The sequence below is a fragment of the Rhineura floridana genome, chromosome 18, assembly GCF_030035675.1.
Source record: "Rhineura floridana isolate rRhiFlo1 chromosome 18, rRhiFlo1.hap2, whole genome shotgun sequence".
Taxonomy (NCBI): Eukaryota; Metazoa; Chordata; class Lepidosauria; order Squamata; family Rhineuridae; genus Rhineura; species Rhineura floridana.
Window position 1 is genome coordinate 4,358,350 of NC_084497.1, and position 19,587 is coordinate 4,377,936.

The 19,587-nt window shown below is 50.4% G+C and overlaps 1 protein-coding gene across 3 annotated transcripts in view; it reads left to right on the forward strand.

Moving 5' to 3' along the window:
• Positions 1-212: 212 nt before the first annotated feature.
• Positions 213-19,587, forward strand: part of STK11 (serine/threonine kinase 11) — a 41,064-nt gene continuing 21,689 nt past the window's right edge. The window contains exons 1-3 of one of the 3 annotated variants that reach the window (XM_061600735.1): positions 213-304; positions 1,286-3,357; positions 19,384-19,467. In XM_061600735.1, coding sequence (XP_061456719.1) covers positions 3,077-3,357; positions 19,384-19,467 — 365 coding nt within the window. In that variant the 5' untranslated portion in view covers positions 213-304; positions 1,286-3,076. Of the gene's footprint in view, positions 422-1,285; positions 3,358-19,383; positions 19,468-19,587 lie in introns of all 3 variants that reach the window. The other 2 variants (XM_061600737.1, XM_061600736.1) reach the window with 2 other exon arrangements.

Consider the following 19,587-nt stretch of genomic DNA (forward strand, 5'->3'; position numbering starts at 1 on the left):
CTCACGCGTTACCATGGCAACCCCTTCCCTCTCCCTCAACGCTCCCTCCTTTCGCCCCGCCTCCCTCCCGTCCAATCATCGTCCTCCCCTCCTCCTCCTCCTACTTTGAGGAGGCAGCAAAGGCGCCGTTTAGCCAATCGGAGGCCACATGAGCGGAGGGGCGGGGACGGGAAAGAGGAGAAGCACGAGCAGGAGGTGGCGGCGGCCGTTTCTTCCCCTTCCTTCAGCCAATGGCGGCGCGCATGGCGCGAGGGAGTAGTGCGCGTGCGCGAGGGACGGGTGACAGAGGAGAAGGAGGGGGGAGGTAAACAAAATGGCGGCGGCGTGTTAGCTGCGGCGGCAGGAAGGCAAGGCGAGAGGGCGATCGGCTTGACGTAGTTAGCGGAGTGGGGTAGCCGACCCCCTTTTGCCTCCCTTTTGGGTAGCGGCAGCCCCCTCACCCCCTCCAGCCTCAAGGGAGAGGGATCGGAAAAGCAGCAGCCCCCCTTTTACTCTTGACTCCCCTAACCCTACTTTAGGGGAAGGCTTGGGCCTAGTATGTTTTTTTGGGGGGGTATAATAAACGACAGCCGCCTCCCATATTTATTTGAAGTCTGTGTGCGTGTGTGAGAGACAAAGAGATGGAAGTTTGAGAGGGGATCTGTGTGTGGGTCTGTTGAATAAGCTTATTTATATCTTTATTTAAGTAGGGTGTTACCTGTCAACTTGGACCTCTTAGTTTGGGGGTTTGCCTTTTTTTGTGGCAGATCCGTATATTGATAGGTAGACAATATACTCCTCTTTGGTGCGGGCAATTTTTGACGTTCTTCCTTGCTCCCCTCCCCAAAAGAGGAAAGTTTGTTCCCCAGTTTTTAACAGATGTATGCAGTGGGGAAGGGAGCCCATTGATTAATTCACTCCCATTTGGGGAGTGGGGGTGGGCTGCCAATTAGTGACCCTTTTTGGGTAGGAAAGTTTCTTCTCCTGTTAGGGAAGTTGTAGGGAACCCTTTTATTGCCCCATTTTTGGGGGTGACAGGTAGAGAACCTTCTTAAAGAAGCATCCTTCCCTCCCCTTCCTTTTTAAGATGGATGTCGTGGGGAAAGGAGGCTCTTAACTTACCCCGTTTCCTTTGGGGAGGAGTGATAACTGCCTTCTTGAGGAGGAAGGATTCTTCCTTTTGCTGTTCGGTTACTTATTCTTCCTGTTAGAAAGTGGGATGAGAGTGAAGAATGTGTTTGTGATATTTTAGGGAGAGGTGTCCATTAACTGACTTCCCTTTTTTTCTCTTTTTTCCCCAATTTAGAGACTCTTCAGAGAAGGAAAGATCCTTGCTTCTCTCCTTGTTATTGGCTTCTCTTACTCCTCCAGTTGGGGTCAGATCGTCTCATCCTCACCCCCTCCCTCTATTTCTCTTTGTGGAGAGTGATCAGCTTTTGGAATAGCCCTATTAATTGCCCCCATTCAGAAGTAGTAACTGCCCCCCCATCCCATTTGGCAGTTGGTTTCTGTTTTAAAGCCCTTGTTCTTGTTTTGGCTGAGCAAGGGGCAGGTGTTCTCTCTCCCTTTTTGCTCTTTAGTGAGTGTACATTTGGGAACAGCCCCTCCCTCCATTTTACAGATTTCCTCACCATCCCTCCTATTGCAGAGGAAGTGGCAGCACCCTCACGGAGCAGGGCTGTGGGGTGGTAACACTGTGAGAGTCTTGCCAAGGGTGGGGTCATCTCGCTCCCATACTACTTGAGAGACAGAGAAGAAGCCCCACTCGAGGACTCCTTTGTGTGTGTGGGGGGGTGCTAATCTTGTCAAGATACTTTCTCTTGGTGATTATTCTCTACAAAAAGGAAGTTCCCGTTAGTGATTTAGGAAGAAAGGGCCAGCTCCCCCCCCATCATTCTCCCCACCTGATAGACAGCTCTCCTGCTCCCTGAGTGCCAACTTGTGCAAGGAAAAGGTCTGCTTTCTTTCACCACTGAAGTGCCAAGGTTAACTTTCCCTTGACTATCTGGGTTTTTGAACATCCCATTGTCCTTTCCAGGAGAAAGTATAAATGTCACTTTGTATACATGTGTGTGTGTGTTCACAAAGGGACTTAATTACTTTTATTAGCAAGATAGGCCAGGAGTCTGGCATTAATGGGATCCGTTTGTTCTGAGTGATTCCTGGAGTTGATGAATCTACCTCAGGAAAGCTTGTTCACTTTTCCCCCACTTTTTTTTTTGGAGGGTGCTTAGTTCTGGGAGACTTGAATAGGGTTTGCATTGCCTGCCTGCCTGCCTTGATACTTGAAGCAGTGGGGGTGACACACCATGTGTCAGGTAGACCCCAGGTGGTTGAAGGATGCCCCTGGAAATACATACTAGGCACGGAAGGCCTCGAACCTTTGTCAAGGGAGAAAGAGACACAGTGAAAATCAGTATTGAAAATTCCTTTAAAGAGACTTGGTTTCAACTTCCGAACGGCTGAGAAGATCCTTATCAGAAGTCATACCTGGGTGGTGAGAGCGGTAGAAGTCGGGGGGGAGGGGGCTTAATCCTTCACATCACGGTTTTGGAAAATGGGAGCTGCCGTGCCCTGCTAGCGATGGACCATCCCTCAAGAGACTAGTTTTCCATTTTCAAGTGCAGGGCACCTTTTGAAGATGACTTAGTTGTCAAGGAAGGAGAAGACGCTCAGACTTCCAAAGGAGAAGAGCTTAACGTGAAAGACTTTGAGCAGAAAAACGAGATATTTTAAAGTTCAAGCTAACTAGAAACTAGAAAACAACTTAGTTGATTTCCCCGCCCTGCACACGCTCTGTAAAAAAAGAGGCGCTGAAGTATTAGAACGAGGTGCTGGATCTCTGCAGAACTCTCCTGGGTTTGAGAGAGAAGTTCTCATAGGCTTTTATTTTTCAATTTAAGTTAAAACCATTTGTACAATCGTTTTGGGAATTCCCCATTTACCTCCATTGAACATCCTTCTTCTCTTCTCCCCCCCCCCAAAAAAAAACAGTTGGGATTAAAAGGGAGTGTTGGATACATCAGGAAACTGGATTTATAAACCTTTGGCGTGCACTTACTGGAACAAAAGCAGACTTGGGTGGTTTTACTTCGCCATGGAGGACACCCAGCAGTTGGGCATGTTTGTCGAAAGCGAACTGATGGTGGGCATGGACACTTTCATCCACCGCATTGACTCTACGGAAGTGATCTACCAGCCCCGCCGGAAGCGAGCCAAGCTCATCGGCAAATACCTGATGGGGGATTTGCTTGGGGAAGGGTCATATGGCAAAGTAAAGGAGATGCTGGACTCCGAAACCCTCTGCAGGAGAGCGGTCAAAATCCTGAAGAAGAAGAAGCTGCGGCGGATCCCCAACGGGGAAGCCAACGTTAAAAAGTGAGTGGCCCTTTTTCGGGGGTGGATGGGTGGGGCAAGGGGGTGTGCAGATGTGGAGTCTGCACTTACGAAAGGTCGACGCTGTCGAGTTTGCTCCCTGAAGGTGTCATGATGGCTTTAAATGAGGCATGAACAAATTCACGGGAGATGCCATTGGGGATTGAACCTGGGGCCCTCTCCATACAAGGCAAATGCTCTGTCATTGAGCTATGGCTCTCCATAGAGCAGAGGTTTCCAAACGCCCCTCCTCCCCCATGGACCACTTGAAAATTGCTGAAGGTCTTGGTGAACCACTTGACAATTTCCCCCCCCTGCCAGTTGTAGCAATTGTGTGGTGCTAGTTGCTGCATGGTATTTTAATTATAGTTTAATTATACTTTAAATGGATGGTGTGAACACAGCCTCAGACGGATGGGGCAATTATGAATTGCCCCGCAGGGCTGTCAGAAGGCACTTTGCGTAATAGCCCTGCAGAAACAGTTAGATGGAAATTTCTCTTAGACTGTGTCCCCTTGTGATTTACACATGGAGCTCCCCAGGGTTGCAAATGCTGTACCTGGCTAGCCAGGTGCCATACGTCAACACTGGGATACACAAAATGTTTTCCTAGTGCTGAACTCATCTGGCTCCTAAGGGGACAGCTGCCCCCCTCACGCACACCAGGGTTTCCCAAACTTCTAGGTTCATTTACCCCCCCACCTTGATGAGCTTATAAAGTTGTCATCGACCCCACCCCACCCAAATTCTTAGGAATGTAAATGAAATAGAAGTCAAGCAATATCTATGTGTAACCAACGTTTATTAATCAATCAGCATTACTAGGAGTCACAAAATGTTGAAAATAAAGAAACTGATATTGTGGAATTGTCCTACTAAACACAGAGCTTCCTGATTGGCAAGAGAGGTGCTCTCTGTATATGCCCATGCCCTTTATTTCTGAGGCTCACTAGTTCCTAATTAATTTTTTCACACCATATCTTATGAACTTGTTTTCCACATCTAGGTCTTTGTTCGCCCCCCGGCACAGTCCCATCAACCCCCAGGTGGCTCACTATTGGGGCATAGCCATTGTGGCTAGTAGCCGTGCGGCATGATATGCAAAGGCCCTGGCTGGATCTCCCAATTAACAGCCTCCGTGATGTCCACTGGTCGGGGGCGATGAGAGTTGTTGTCTGGTGACCTCTGGAGGGCTGCACAGGTGCTTCCTCTGCCTGCAGTCAGGGATTCTGAGGCTGGCACCATACACCTTGCATCTGGGGCTTAGGACTCGTGTGTTCTTGCAGAGCCCTTGTGTGCAACATACGCCTTTGCAATTGGCAGGGCAGCATGAAGGCTCTGGATTGGCAGTGAATGTATAAATACTTGGCCTGCTGCCCTGTTGTTCTTCTGCAACTGCTGAGCTCCAGCAACTGACCTCTGAGCTGGGCAAGTGCTGCTCCAGGTCTGGGTTTAGCTCCAGGCTTGCCTGGGACCCTAGCCTCACCCGGACAGGCCTTGTCCTCGACATCTGGGAGATGCGACCAGGATAAGCTTTGCCATGCCCTTTCCAGCGTAGAAAAACAGTGCTGTGGTGTTGCAGCTTGCTGGCATTGAGTGATTGAGTTTGTTTATATGCTGCCTTTCCACACTGAGCTGTGCCCAAAGCAACAAACATTCAAAATATCAAAATACAAAACACTGAGGTCAGGGAAAGACGTCAGTTTACAAAACAAGCAATGCATCCAACAGGGACAAAAACAAAAATTATTTCTTTTGTAATACTGAATGTTTGCTAAATTGTTATTTAGCAAACATTCAGTATTACAAAAGAAATAATTGTCACATCATTGCTCTTTGTATCTCTAGCCCCTAAATGTATTCCTGCTCTTTAGGAAGTCATCTTGGAACAAGATCTTTCTAGCGCTGTTCAGGATGGAGGGAAGCATACTTTAGGAGGTGGGAAGGAGAAAAGAGCCCCCTTTTCCCACCCTCAGGTATTCCCCTTCTGTGCTTTATAGTGCTGGAAAGCACCTTTTTCCTCGGTCTCAAAAGAGGTAGGACTGGGGAACATCGGAAACCCTCCGGATGTCGTTGGACTTGAACTCCCATCAGCCTCTGCCAAGCATGGCCAGTGGTTAGAGATGATGGGAGTTGTAGTGCTACAGCATTCTCCATCCCTGGACTGTGGGAATATATTTCTGGCCATAAAAGGGCGCAAAGCAGAGTTGGGCTAGTATAAGGGGGCTCTTTCAGGCTGGGGAAAATATTGTGGGGGCACAGTTGCTGAAAGGGAATATGGGAAACTGCAGGGGCAGGCTGGCTTTGCTGAAGGTATGCATGTGGCTACTTTGAAGGGGTTTCAGACCTCTGTGTTCCTGCTTTCCTCCCCAAACGAACCAACGCTGCCTGTTCATTTCCATCTTCCACTTGTTCTTGGTGAAGCCTGTGACACTTTGAGCCCTGTTGCTTTAGAGAGGCCCACGAATCCCAGAGTTGAGCGAGCTGCTGATTTTTAGGCACCTTGAATAAATGTCTGAGCAAGCTGCTCTTTTATAAGTTCAATGTACCCCAAAAGGAGGCAAACCTGGCAAATTTTCCGTGGGTTGTAAGCAGGACAGTTGATTGACCGACAGGCCTTTAATCTGCAGAGGGCTCCAGTGCATCCGTAGGGCTGGGCCTGCTGCCTCTTCTACCTTCCCGGCCCATGAAAAGCCGCATCTGCATGCTGCAGGGATCATAGCGTGCTCCAGGCTTGCACTCCCATTTGTGGTGTGCGTGGTGGGGAGTGCATTGAGTCGGTCCGTGTGAGGGGCCCAGTAAGGCGATGTTATTGCCTTGCACTGGGGCTGGAGTCCCGTAGTCTCAGACTCCTTCCTTGCCCTTGGGGTGATGGAGAAAAGGCCGTGGCTCAGTGGTAGAGCATCTGTCTCGCATGCAGAAGGTCCCAGGTTTCCATCCACAGTATGACTGGGAGAGCCAGCTTCCTGAAACCCTGGAGGGCTGCTCCCAGTCAGAGCAGACAATATTGAGCTAGATGAGCCAGTGGGTCTGGCTTGGTATAAGGAGATCAATGAGGCTTGCTTCTGAACCAACATGCCAGGGACTGCGATATGAACTGCTGCCCTGTAGAGCAGCCTTCCTCACTCTAGTGTCCTGTAGATTTCGTGCTGCAACGCCTGTCAACCCCAGCCAGCATTTTGGACTACAATTCCCATCAGCCCCAGTAGACAACATCTAGAGGGTATGGGGAGGCTGTTATGGGTACACAGAGCTGTATCCCTGTGTGTGCTTTTCCTTCCCTCTTTTTTATTGTTCTCCGTGCTTTTAATTTTGACACTGGTGTTACTACTTAATAACCGATTTCACCATTGGGAGACTTGGGTGGTTTGCTGCTGCTGACGTTCCCAATTGTGGCTGCTTCAGACCGCGGATGAAGTGGGATGCAAACCTTTTTAAACAAATAGGCTGGTTCTTCTCAGATCCTTTTGAAAATGAGCTCCTCTGTCGTTGTTTGTTTCCACCAAACCAATTCTGAAGTATAATTAAAGGCAACCTGTTTCTTCAGCTAACTCAGCAGTGGCTGTGTCCTGTTGGGGCGTAAGGCTCAGATCCTGCACCCTGTGTCCTGCTGAGTCTCCTTAAGCAAGGGGTAGCCAACATGTTGTCCTGCAGATGTGGTGGAATACAACTCCCAGAAGCCACTATGGGCAGTAGTCGGAGATGATGATGGGGGCTCTAGTCCAACGGCAAACATCTGGAGGGCTTCAGGTTGGCTAGCCTGGCCTTCAACTCTAAAAATGCTGCATTCCTACAACAGTAAAATATTGTTGCAACTTCACAAGCTTTGTGTGTAGTTTTTTTCTTGCGAGTTAAGTGGGCCGAAGCGGCGGGGAGAATGCAGCGCAAGGTGTTCATAATAGCATAGAAAGCCCTCAATAGCTTGGGCACCCAAGTACCTAAAAGAGCGCCTTCCCTGTTTTCAATCATCTCAGAACCTACGATTGACAGGCAGGGCCTTGGTGGTGGTGGTGCCGCCACTGGGGGATGCCTGGGTGGCCATTGACCCTTGACAGGGTCTTTCCAGTGGCGGTTCCCCATTTGTGGAACGCCCTCCCTGGTGAGGTGCGCCTGTCTCCCTCATTGACTTTCAGGAGGAATTTGAAAGCATCCCTTGTTGACCCAGGCATGTCGTGGCGGAAAGTCACTGAGATTACTGGTTGAGAGAATGTTTTTAACCATTTTTTAATTTTTCATGTATGCGTTTGCCACCCTGGGCTTTCAGAAGAAAGGTATAAATTTGATGATGACGATACTCTGAGAGCAGAGCAGTTGTTGCTGCTGTAGCATGATTTAAAAATGAAAATGTGCAGAGGGGATGGTCTTGTTTCCTGCGCCCTCACCACCACCCCAGTGACTTACTCACAAGCTTGTTAATGTAAAATAAAAGTTATTGTGCTTGGATTTCTTCCTCCTCTCTCGGCATCTTGTGGGTGTCCGTTTGTACAGTTCTTCAGCCTAGACCTCAGTCTAGCATTTTGCAGATGTGTCCAGGCCGCCCCTGTAAAACTGCGGCAAAAGGCTGCGCTTCTCCCCTCCCCTGGTTCCCCAGTTTAGAATTTAACTTGAAAAGATTTCTCCTTGGTGTAAAGAAAAGACTGCAAGATTTGGGAGGCGAGCAGCTGGATTCTGACCAAGGCCCACAAGTGCCATGCTGAGAGGTGTTAGGAGACCCCTATTCCCCTTTTGAGAGCCAGTGTGGTGTAGTGGTTAAGGTGTTGGACTACGACCTGGGAGACCAGGGTTGGAATCCCCACACAGCCAGGAAGCTCCCTGGGTGGCCTTGGGCCAGTCACTGCCTCTCAGCCTCAGAGGAAGGCAATGGCGAACCACCCCTGAATATCTCTTACCATGAAAACCCTGTTCATAGGGTTGCCATAAGTCGGAATTGACTTGAAGGCAGTCCATCATCATCATCATCATTCCCCTTTCTGTGGGAAGAGGCACTCTATTTAAACCACTTGTAGCTCTGTGGGAACAGGAGTCTCCTAACAACTTTCAGCGCCCCTCACAAACTACACTTCCCAGGGTTCTTTGGGGGGAAGCCATGACTGCTTAAAGTGAATAAATGTGTGGTGCAAATGTGGCCTTGGCTGGTAAAACATTGTCCATGTCCTGGAGCAGCTCAGTGGGAGATGATCAACTTTTCAAGCGGACGGGCCCAGTGTCAGTCCCCATTGGCATCTCCTGTTAGGCCAGAGAATGCCCCGTGCCTGAAACTCTGGAGAGCAGCTGCCAATTAGTGTAGACAATACTGAGCTAGGGGGAACGATGGGTCTGACTTGGTATAAGGAGGGTTCTCTTCCCCGCCCCAGTCTGCCTCCTTCCTCAAAGCCCTGGACCAGCCTGTTGCTGGACTACAGTTCCCATCATTCCTGACCACCGGCCATGACGCTTGAAGCCAATGGGAGTTGTGATCCAACAACATCTGGGGACCCAAATATTTGGGAAGGCTACCCTTGGCTGTTTTCCTCCCTGGCAACATGTAGAGATGTACTGCCCTCAAGTCGATTCCGACTTATGGCGACCCTATGAAGAGGGTTTTCATGAGGCCGAGAGGCAGTGACTGGCCCAAGGTCACCCAGTGCGCTTCATGGCTGTGTGGGGATTCGAACCCTGGTCTCCCAGGTCGTAGTCCAACACCTTAACCACACAGGCTCTCAGGAACATTTAGTTCCGGGTATCTCTCTTCACCTGAACCAGAGGCCAAAAGCACTGGGTGTTCTTGGAGGGGTTGAGGAGGGGGACAGCGCACTTGCACATCCTTTACATGCCAGATTGACAGGATGCAGGAACTTAAAAAAAAACAACAACCAGGAATGGGGGAATGTTGAGCTTTCCACATTAGTAGTTCTGGAAGGGCTACCTACCTTTCTCCTTTAGCACAAACTTCCTTGCTGTGGACCGTGCAAGACCTAACAGCAAAGAGCCCTCTGCCACATTTAAAGGTTAATATAATTTATTATGGCTTAATCTTTTGTGGACTACAGCCCACTTCATCTGATGCGTGGAATGTGATTGTCAGTTGTCAGGTGTGCGTGTGTGTTTATTATTTATTAGATTTGTTAGTCGCTTGCTACCCGAAGGTCTCCAAACGAGTTACAAGACTGTTACAAAAAGAAACATCATTATAAATAAATAAATTAAAAACCCAAAACAATAAAACAGCAACAATAACCAGCCCCAGGAAGCTGTGACAGCACACTAATAGCAAATACTATCATCCTAATCTAGCAAAAGCCTAGGGAAAAGATAAGGCTTTATCTCCTGCCGAAAAGCTGTCAAACGAAGGCACCAGGTGGACCTCGAAGGGGAACATGATCCACAGACAGGGAGGCGCAACCGAAAAAGCCTTCTCCCTTGTCGCTACCCTGTGAGTCGCTCTCACACAGGAGATGTGGGGAAGAACCTCAAAAGAAGATAGATAGCTAGATATACGCACACATCCTAGGGGCTATGACCCTGCTTGTTTCACTCACCAGCACTGCCTACCCTCCTCTCTAAAATTCCTCCTTTCTCTCCTTTGTTTTCCCCAGTCCCACCCAGTTCTGGGGGCGGGGGAATGAAGAAGAGAAAGAGCTAGACCAGCCTTTCCCAATCTTTGGGTCCCTAGATGCTGCTGGACTACGACTCCCATCAGCCCCAGCCAGCATGGCCTACAGCCAGGAATGATGGGAAATGTAGTCCAGCAGCATCCAGGGACCCCCAAAGGTTGGGAGAAGGGCCTCTCGTGCACACACACAAGTGTAAAAGTCAGGGTGATGTAACCGTTGGGATTAAATGGCAGCGGAATGCAGGAAAGTACAATCTGTGAGAGTTCGTTCAAAGCATATATGCCAAACAACTCTTCACAACAGCAGTCTTGGTAGCATTGCGGACTAAATAAGCTCTTGCAGTGGGGCAGAGAGCCATTGTCACTCTTCAGTCCCAGATGGGCGGGAGAGAACTTTTTGTGCTGTTTGGCACCCTCTATAGAGTTCACTTTGAACTTCCTTTGTTCCAACAGAGCCGCCTTTAGGATAAGATCAGGAACAGAGCGACCTGGTGGGTTGAAATGCTCCCCTGCTGGTTCCTAAATATGGCCATTTCAGATGTCAGATTTGTGCATGCTTATTCTTTTTGCGGAAGGGGCTTGACTTATTTCAAGAGGCAGCTGGACAGCCACTTGGACTCCTGTGTTGAGCCGGGAGTTGGACTCGATGACCTTATAGGCCCCTTCTTTGTCTACCATTCTATGATTCCAGTTGCCCTCAGTTGAACTCAGGAGGCCTCGAACTGCTTTTGTTAAACCTGCTGTTCCTGCAAAAGGTGACCTTCTTTCTAGGCTACAAGAGGCAAAGGGGATCCAGGGGCCTTTGGGTAGTACACATTTCACAGAAGAAAACTATTAATAGGTTTTTCACTTGATTAAATACGACTTGCTGGTCTCTAGGCGCTTTGAACTGTACTTATTCTGCCCTGAAATCTTGCCTTTCTGGCATAAATTATGGGGGGTGAGAGATATTATTTTATTATAGAGAGAGGGAGCTGTCTGTTTGGACGCTTGGATTTTCCACACAAGGCATGCCGCCGTTTGTTTCAGAAGGAAGTGGTGCTTTCTATCTTAGCTTTTATATAAGGGAGTAAACGGTGGCCTCTGGCCTGTTTTAGCATGTTGGGATGCGTGTAGCCGAGCTGAGGGTCGGGAGGGTTAAAGAGGTTGCTGGTGGAGGCAGTGGCTGGCTTCCGAAGCTGTTGCAGATCGGTGCATCTGCAGATCAGAGACTGCTTTGCCATGGGCTTAATGACAGAAGAGTGATCAGAAGCTTTTTCTCATTGCTTGAACATATTTATTGCTATTGTTATTTATTAGATCTTTTTGTCACCTAATACAGGGTGTCCCTAGGTGACTTACATACACAGTGGTTGCTAGCCCCAATGGCTATGCACGGACACGTACCAAGACCAGACCCCTTGGTCCATGTAGCTCAGTATTGTCTACACTGACGGGCAGCTGCTCCCCAGGGTTTCAGGCAGAGAGTCTCTCCAAGCCGTACCTGGAGATGCCTTCGGGGATTGAACTTGGGGCCTTCTGCATGCAAGGCAGATGCTCTGAATACGGTTGGAGGCAGGATGCTTCTGAATACTAGTTGCTGGAAACTGCAGGAGACGAGAGTTACTCTTGTGTTCGAGTCCTGGTTGACCCCCATTGGGGCATCTGGTTGATCACTTTGAGAACAGCATTCTGGACTAGATGGGCCAGGCTCTTCTTATACCCTTAACTAAAAGCAACCATCAAGTTTAACCATAAAAAAAGGATGTTACATGTCGGCACCAGGCGACTCTTGCTTGGGAGAGATTTCCATAGGCTGGTGTGGAAGGGGGACAAAGAAGAGGTCCTTGTTGCGACCCTCTGAACCTCTCTGAGAGGGGCATGTGGAATGCAGGCTCCAGTGATGGTCAAGCGAGGAGAGGTCTCCCCTTAGCCATTGGGGCCCTGAGCTGCGTATTTGTTTGTTTGATTGATTATTTGATTGATTTATATCCCGCCCTTTCTCCCAGTCAGAGCCCAGGGCGGTGTAGGACTTTGTAGGTTAAAACCAGCTCTTTGAATGGGGCTCAGAAGCATATGGGCAGCCAGTGCAACTCCGGCAGAGCCAGTGTTCCTCTGCTTCTTTCCCATCAGCAGTCTGGCTGGAGGGTAAGGCTATCAGTGGCCTGAGATGCCTGTAAAAGAGGATTAGACACATTCGTGGTGGAGGAGGAGGAGAAGGAGGCTATCAATGGCTACTGGCTCTCCCCCCGCTATTGGAAGCAGGATGCCTCTGAATACCAGTTGCTAAGATTCATAAGTGGGGAGAGTTGTTCTTGCGCTCAGGCCCTGGTCGCGGGCTTCCCTTAATGAGCATCTGAGTACAGGTTGCTTTGGCCTGACCCATCAGGGCTTGTCTTACGCTCTTCGTTTCATTGCCGCCGGAAGGCATGACTGGGTTTGGCCAACTCCTACTGGGGCAGAGGTGAGCAGGGCAGAAGAAAGGGAAGAGAAAGAACAATCAAATCCTGTCCTGCTGCTACTGCTGCTGCTGCTGCGCTGCAAAATGTGCCCCAGGCAAAGAAGAGGCGCCAAAGCTAGAAAGGGACTTGAAAGGCAGGGAGTGATCCGGGAAGCGCTTCTCCCCACACGGAGAAAGCCACAGCTGCTGCATCAAATGGCACCAGGCTATAGCGAGATGGGGAACAACAGATGCAAGGGCCTAAAGTTAGCAAGTCACAGCAAGTGGCTCTAGTTAAGATTCTCCCCCACTCCTCTGCCCTCTTCATTGGGGACTTTACATTCCGCTCTGATGTTCTTGGTCTCCCGTCAGCCAGCTTGGCCAGCGGTCAGAGGTGACTGTGGAGTTTTAAGTTCAGCAACATCCGGCTGCTCCTGGCTGAGACCTGCCGAGGTCCAGCAGATGAACACTCCCTGTACTTTCCAGAAAATAAGTGAAAAGATCTTTGCTTCGGCAAGCTTTCCCCAGCTGGATGGAAGGTCTCTGCTTTAGGTGTTCCTCTTGTGCGCGTGTTTTTAAAACCTACACGCGGTTGTTCCTGTACTGCTTTAGTTATTTTAGCTGCCTCTTGTGGGAGAGAGTTCCACAGTTTAACTCTGCGCTGCGTGAGGAAGTCCTTTCTTTTGTCTGTCCCAAACCAACGTTTTGCTTCGTTGGATGTCCCCCAGTTCTACAGTTACGAGAGCAGAAATTATTTATATATTTCTGTATTTACTAAACATTTGTAAAAAAAAAAAATGCTTGAGCTGTTTACAGGCAGTACGAATCAAAGTAAAACAATTTTTTTAAAAGCCCACGGAAATCCAGTGATACAGGATCCCGTTTTATCGATCAGCGAAAGCCTGCACGAAAAGGCAGTGCCTTCAGAAGGCATTTGAAGCACATCACCAGCAGTGCTTCACATGTGGCAGAGAGAAGGGTATTCCAAAGTAAGGGGCAAGAGAGGAAAATGCCTGTTTGGGGGTCATCGCCTCACGATATTCTGTAGGGTGAGAGGTGCCGTGAGTAAAATTTCCCTGGATGATCTAAGTCAACAATGAGGAATCTCCAGCCCACAAGCCAGAAACCGAGCTTGGCCGGTGTCCTAATTTGACCTGCAAGACAAGTTTTCTCCAAACTGCACCCGCTTGCCCCACGTCCGATGTCCAGTTTGATGTCAGTTGTGAGGGGCAGGTAAAAGCGCGGACAAACAGCCGGGAGCGTTAAAGCACACTCCCGCTCATTCCTTGATGAGCGAGGCTCGGGCAGGCAGCGAGCCCTGCAGGAAAGCGCTTCCTTCGCCCTCATGGTTTGAAATCACCTAATGTCATGGCTATGTCAGGTGATTGGCACATGGGTGGCCCCACCCACCTGTTAAAATGGCCCAGAGGGCCCCTCCTCTAAATGATCTTTTAGGGGCAGGCGGTCTTTCAGGGAACCTGGTTCCTAGTTGTTCCAGGCTTTATACATTAGTAACGAGACCTTGTACATGGGTAATTGCCAGCCAGTGCAGTTCCATAAGCCCAGTTCAGGTACTCCACTGCCTGGCTGCAGTGTTCTTCCGGCCCAGTCTCAAGGGAAGCCCCACGTAGAGTGCGTTACAGTAGTCTAATCGTGAGGTTGCTATCGCATGGGTCACAGTGGCCAAGCTACCCTTGTCCAGGAAAGGGTGCGGTAGGCCTGTCAACCTAATTTGGAGCAGGTGCTTCTCACCATAGAGAATGTACAACTCTCCTGGTCCCACAGGCGAGTAGGCATTCCATGCAGGCGAGTCAGCCAGCTGGTGGAGGAGCAATAGATTAAAAAAAACCCCAGTGAGGACTGAATGTGCCCAGCGTTCCCAGGATACTGAGTACTTGGGACTGGTGGGATGGAAAAATGGAGTGGGAAGGGCATGGGGTGTCTGAATTCCTCTGTTCTTGGGAATGTGCAAATATGTTTTTTTGCTGCAGCAGTGTTGGCCTGTCAGGCTCGTCAGCGATGAACAAAATCTCTTCCCGGCAGCTGTTCGAGGAAGCTTTTGCGAATTGCAAGAGAGACCTGCTTCCCCCCCCCCAAAGTCAGGCAGCATGGCTATCGATAATCAATAACTAATATAGATAGGAAAAGTTTGTGCAGGCCAGGAACTTTCTGTGGGCTCATCTGTAAAGCTGATAGCCTACCGCCCTGGTTTTAGTCAGTTAGTTGGTTAAGATTAATCGCTTTTTTAAAAAAAGCACCCTCTTAGATCTGATAAAAAGGTGCCCTGGATCAGTCAGCAGGTTTTTTTTAAAAAAACCTGTATTCGTTATATGGGGAAGGGACATAGCTCAGTGGTTAGAGCATCCGCTTTGCATGCAGACAGTCCCAGGTGCAGTGCCTGACATCCCCGGGTACGTTTGGGAGACACCTCTGCCTTGAACCACTGCCAGCCGTGCTTTGCCCTTTCCTCGATTGTTTTGGCCTGGCTGGCATCCTTGCACTCTGCACGTGCTTCTTGCTTGCCTGAACGGAGGCTCGAGTGTGTGAAGGAACCAGCCTACACCACAAGAACTGAAATTCCCATTTGTCGCTCTGCCCACTTTTTGCCTGGAGCTGCCCACCACTGGCGTGTGGCCCCTGGAAGGTCACCCAGAAGGGGATGCGGCCCTTGAGCTGAAAAGGGGTTCCCGCACCCCCGCTTTAAGATCTTTTATTTTCTGCTGTGCTGCGGAGCGGGGTGTCTGAATTGGGGTCAGCTAGGGCAAGCTTTCTGGCTCCGCGGGAGAAACTTTTTTTTTTTTTGGTAATCGCAGAAGGGAAGGTTTATTTTTCTCTTCTTCTTTCCCCCCCCCCTCTACCCATTGTCTTCCTTGCTGATTTGGCCATCTGGCTGTGTTTGGCGACGCTCCAGATTCCGACATCCTGCCTTGTCATGGTGACAGTAAACAGAGGGGAGATCCTTGCATGAACCCGTCTGCAAGAGCAGCCACAGCAGAGGCCGCCTTCTCCTCTTTGGGCTGTTTTTTTTTTTAAAGAAAAGCCCTTGCTAGGAAAATGCAGGTTGAAACCTAAGCTGGACCCAAAGGGGAAATCCTACAGAAAGGGAAGGCAGAGGGCCTCCCCGAACCTGGTGTCCTCACAGATATTTTGGACTACAACTCCCATCAGCACCAGCCAGCACGTGTGTGTGTGCGTGTGCTGTGATTTATTTATTTTTATGGATGCAAAGCTTTTTTCCCCAGGGCTACATCTGGAGTTCCTTCCCCTGCTGGGCATGAGGGGAATTGTAGCCCCAAACCTCTTGAGGGCACCAGGTTGGGGGAGGCTGATTTTACATCGTGTCTTCGGCTACATGAGTCTTTTTGAAAATGTGGTTTTTTTGCGAGGGGGTTGCTAAAATTGAAACTTGTTTCACGTTCCTAGCAAGCCTCCTGTCCTCCTCCCAAGCCTGGATTCACGGTTTTAAGCGGGGTCTTTTACTTCCTCACTTCCAGTGGATCAAACCCTCGAGGCTTTCCTTTGCCGAGCTAGTTCAAGGACTAAAGTTTAGCTCTCAGAAGCCCAGCAGGATGCGGCCGTGCCTTTCCCCTCCACCACACCTCCAGGAAATGGGTGTGGATCTGAACCAGGGATCTGGGCCCTGCAGCCACCTCTCTCCAGCTGTATCTTGCGAACTTTCCCACCGCGAGGCGTGCTAATTCTCAGAGGATGAGGCTGCCGATGGCTACAGGGCTGTATGGAGCCTCCATGCTCAGAGGCAGCCTACCTCTGAATACCAGCCGCTGGAGATCACAAGACGAGAGGGGGCTGTTGCGCTCGTGGACTGCTGAGGGGCACCCCCGCCTCCCGGTGTGGCCACTGTGGGGAACAGTATGCCGGACTCAATTGGGTTCAGATCCACACGATATACTTACAGCACTTTTACAGTTGCCTCCGTCCCGCTGCAGGACTTCTGTAGCGTTGCCAAGTCAGGCCATTGGTCCATCTAGCTCTTGGTGTTGTCTGTCCAGCAGTTTTGGGCTGCGATTCCCATCAGCTCCAACCCTCCGTGATTGAATCTGAGACCATGTGCTTGCAGAGGCTGGGTTAGCATCCTTGTGCTAATGCTAGGATCCGTGCTGGTGTGTGCGTCGTTCAGTCTGGCCATGTCTGTGTGTTCTTGAAGCCAGCAATGCAGCGGCTCTCTGGAAGTTAAGCCAATCTGGGCCTGGAAGGATCCTTTTTGGGCAGTTCATCTTCTCTCCCTCCCCAAAGCCTCCCCTCTGCAACTCCGAGGCAGATTGAAGCCCAGGTGGAATCTAGAGCAGGCCCAGGACCAAAAGGCGGCCCTCTGGGCCTCTCTGTCTGGCCCTCAGGACTCTCTCCAGGCCACACCCCTCACCAGCCCTGCTTTGCACTTCCCTTTGAGCCGTTTTGCCTGCCTCGAAATGTCTCCTTGAATTCGGACCGTTTGCTTCTTGTTTGGCTGAATGGAGGACGGAGGACTCTGTGCAGTAGAAACTAGCTTTCTGTACAAAAGGTGACATCTGCTTTCATTGCTCCGCCCACTTTGGCCCCTGGCCCCACCCACCTGGGGCCTCCAGAAGATTGCCCAGAACGGAATGTGGCCCTCCAGGATGAAAAAAGTTCACTCACCCCTGCTCTGCATTGTAGAAGGAAACACAGCAAACATCTCTTCTTGCTTCCTTGCTATATGGTGGTGGTCCCTCTCTCTGTCCTGGCCCGCCCCAACAGGCGATAGGAACCAAATGGCTCGTGTGGATGGTGGGGAGGGGGGTGTTGACTGTCAGAATCTGACTGCCGCATTTGAACTTGCAGTTGTCCCCGGATCAGACAGCGTGTGTGTGGTGCTTTCATTTTCCCTGTCCCTGCCGAGTGAGGCTCAGCTTGCGTACGAAGGTCAGCATGGCCTGTGCGCCCTTCTGCGCACGTATTCTGCAGTGCTTTGCTCCCTTCCGCCCATGGCGCTTTGCGCTGCATGTTGTAGAGCAGACGGATGGCTTCTGCCCTCCACAGGGGTCCCATAGGGGTCTCCTATCTTGGTCTGATTCTAGGGCACACATCTGAGCTGTTACTGTCTTGAGGTGGCGGCAGCAGCAGCAGCAGCAGCAGCAGCAGCAAGAGGTTCAAGCCCGGTGTGGTTTTGTGCGCAGTGGTGCAGCAGCTGTTCCGCAGCACCTAGCCCGGGGCTATTGCCTGGGAGAGAGCTGGGATGTGGGTAAGGCCTTCCCCAAGAGTGGGAAGACTTGGCCAGAATCTGCCCTGGCGAGCCACTCAGGACGGAATACGGTGTCCCCTCGCGCAGGGGTGGCTTTCTTGCCTTGGGAGCCAGAGCCAAGCGTGTGCCCGCATGGCTCTTTCCTGCCCCAGCCAGCCAGCAGAGGACACCCTCTGACCAGCTGTTCTCCTGCCGAAAGCTTACATAGCAAGTGCCGAGTCGTTCTTCCTGTTTTTGAGCTTGCAGAACAACCCGTGGGGGCTGCCGCGAGTGAGCGTGAAGCAAGAGGGATTGCCAAGAACAGGAAGCGTGAGCCGCAAAGGAGCGGAGGCGGCGGGGAGGGATGCCTTCTCTAGAAATCCAAGCCCCCCTCTGCCTGGGGGTTTGGCCTTCCAAATCCTCATGCTGCTCCTTTGCAAAACGCTTTGTGCTGTCCGCTGTGCACGACCTTGCAAATAGTGCAGTGAGGCCAGGATTCTTGTGTACTCTGTTCTTTTAAACAGGGGCGGTTGAGGCTGTGAACAACCTGCCTGGGACAGCAAGCTTTCCTCCAGAGGGTTAGACGGGGGGGGGTCTCCCTCAGCCTTATCTGGGGATGCCAGGGATTGAGACTGGGACCTTCTGCACACAAAGCAGGTGCACTACCACTGAGTTATGATCTTTCACTTAAAAATAAAGCAAAGAGGCTAGTCCTCATGGCTCTGAATAAATGGCTTATTTAAAAAGGAACATGGGATATTGCCTTATACCCAGTCAGACCATTGGTCTCTCTAGCTCAGTGTTGTCTCCACTGGATTGCAGCAGCTCTCCAGGATTTCAGGCAGGCAGCCTCCCACAGCCTTAACCTGGAGATGGTGTAGTTGAAGCTGGGACTTTCCGCATGCAAGCAGTTGCTCTGCAGCTCTTCCCGATGGGACGCAAGGCCTCCCGCACTCCAAGGTCGTTTTAACCATCCAGTGGAGTGGACGAGGCTTTGGAAGCGAAGGGAGATTCAGGACAGACAAAAATAAGGCCCTCTTCACACAGCGCCTGGTTAAACTGTGGAGTTCGCTCCCACAAGAGGCAGTAGTGGCTTTAAAGGAGGATTAGACACAGTCATGGAGGGCAAGGCTGTCAGTGGCTACTAGCCACAATGGCTATGCTCTGCCTCCAGGGTCGGAGTCAGGATGCTTAGACCAGTTGCTGGAAACTGCAGGAGGGGAGAGTGCTCGTGCCCTCAGATCCTGCGTGTGGGCTTCTTCCCATGAAGAACCCTTACATAGCTTGAAAAGGATGTGAGGGAAATGTGTGGCGGAGGTGAATTCTATCCATGGGCGCTTGTGATGGCTGCTCTGTGGGACCTTCCATGTTCAGAGACAGTCTTGCTGTGAACAGCAGTTCCTGGGGCGCAAGGGCCGGGCAGAGGGAAGCATCTCTCTGGCCCTGGTGGGTAGGTAGCCTCCGGGTGATCAAGTGCAGGAGGAAACCAACCAGAAAACATCCGTAACTTACCGAAATAATTTTTGGGATCATTGCTGAAAAGATGCAGAATAGACAGTACCAAACCTTTTAAATCCTGCAAGGTGGGGGAAAATACTTGTTCAGAGAGATCCCGGGCAGTCAGTGGGTGGGTTAGAAATGAGGTAACCATTGCAACAGCAACGAAAGCCAGCCGCCAGAGCTGCATGGTTCTGCCCAAGCCATCGCAGGAATTGAATTTTTCCACAGAGCAAAGGAATGTCTTTTGCTCTTATTTGCTGCTTCTGCAAAGATGTTGGTTGGACACCCGTATATTTTCCTCTCTCTCTTCTCTCCTTTCAGAGAAATACAACTCCTACGACGGTTACGGCACAAGAACGTCATCCAGCTGGTCGACGTGTTGTACAATGAAGAGAAGCAGAAGATATATCCTTTGGGGGGCGCAGTGACAGCGTGTGCTTCCGCAGGAGATCTGGATCCCGTGCGCGTCTGTTTTCCCTCGTTAATATTGTGTGACCCTTGTGATTCTAATGCTCTTCTGTCTTT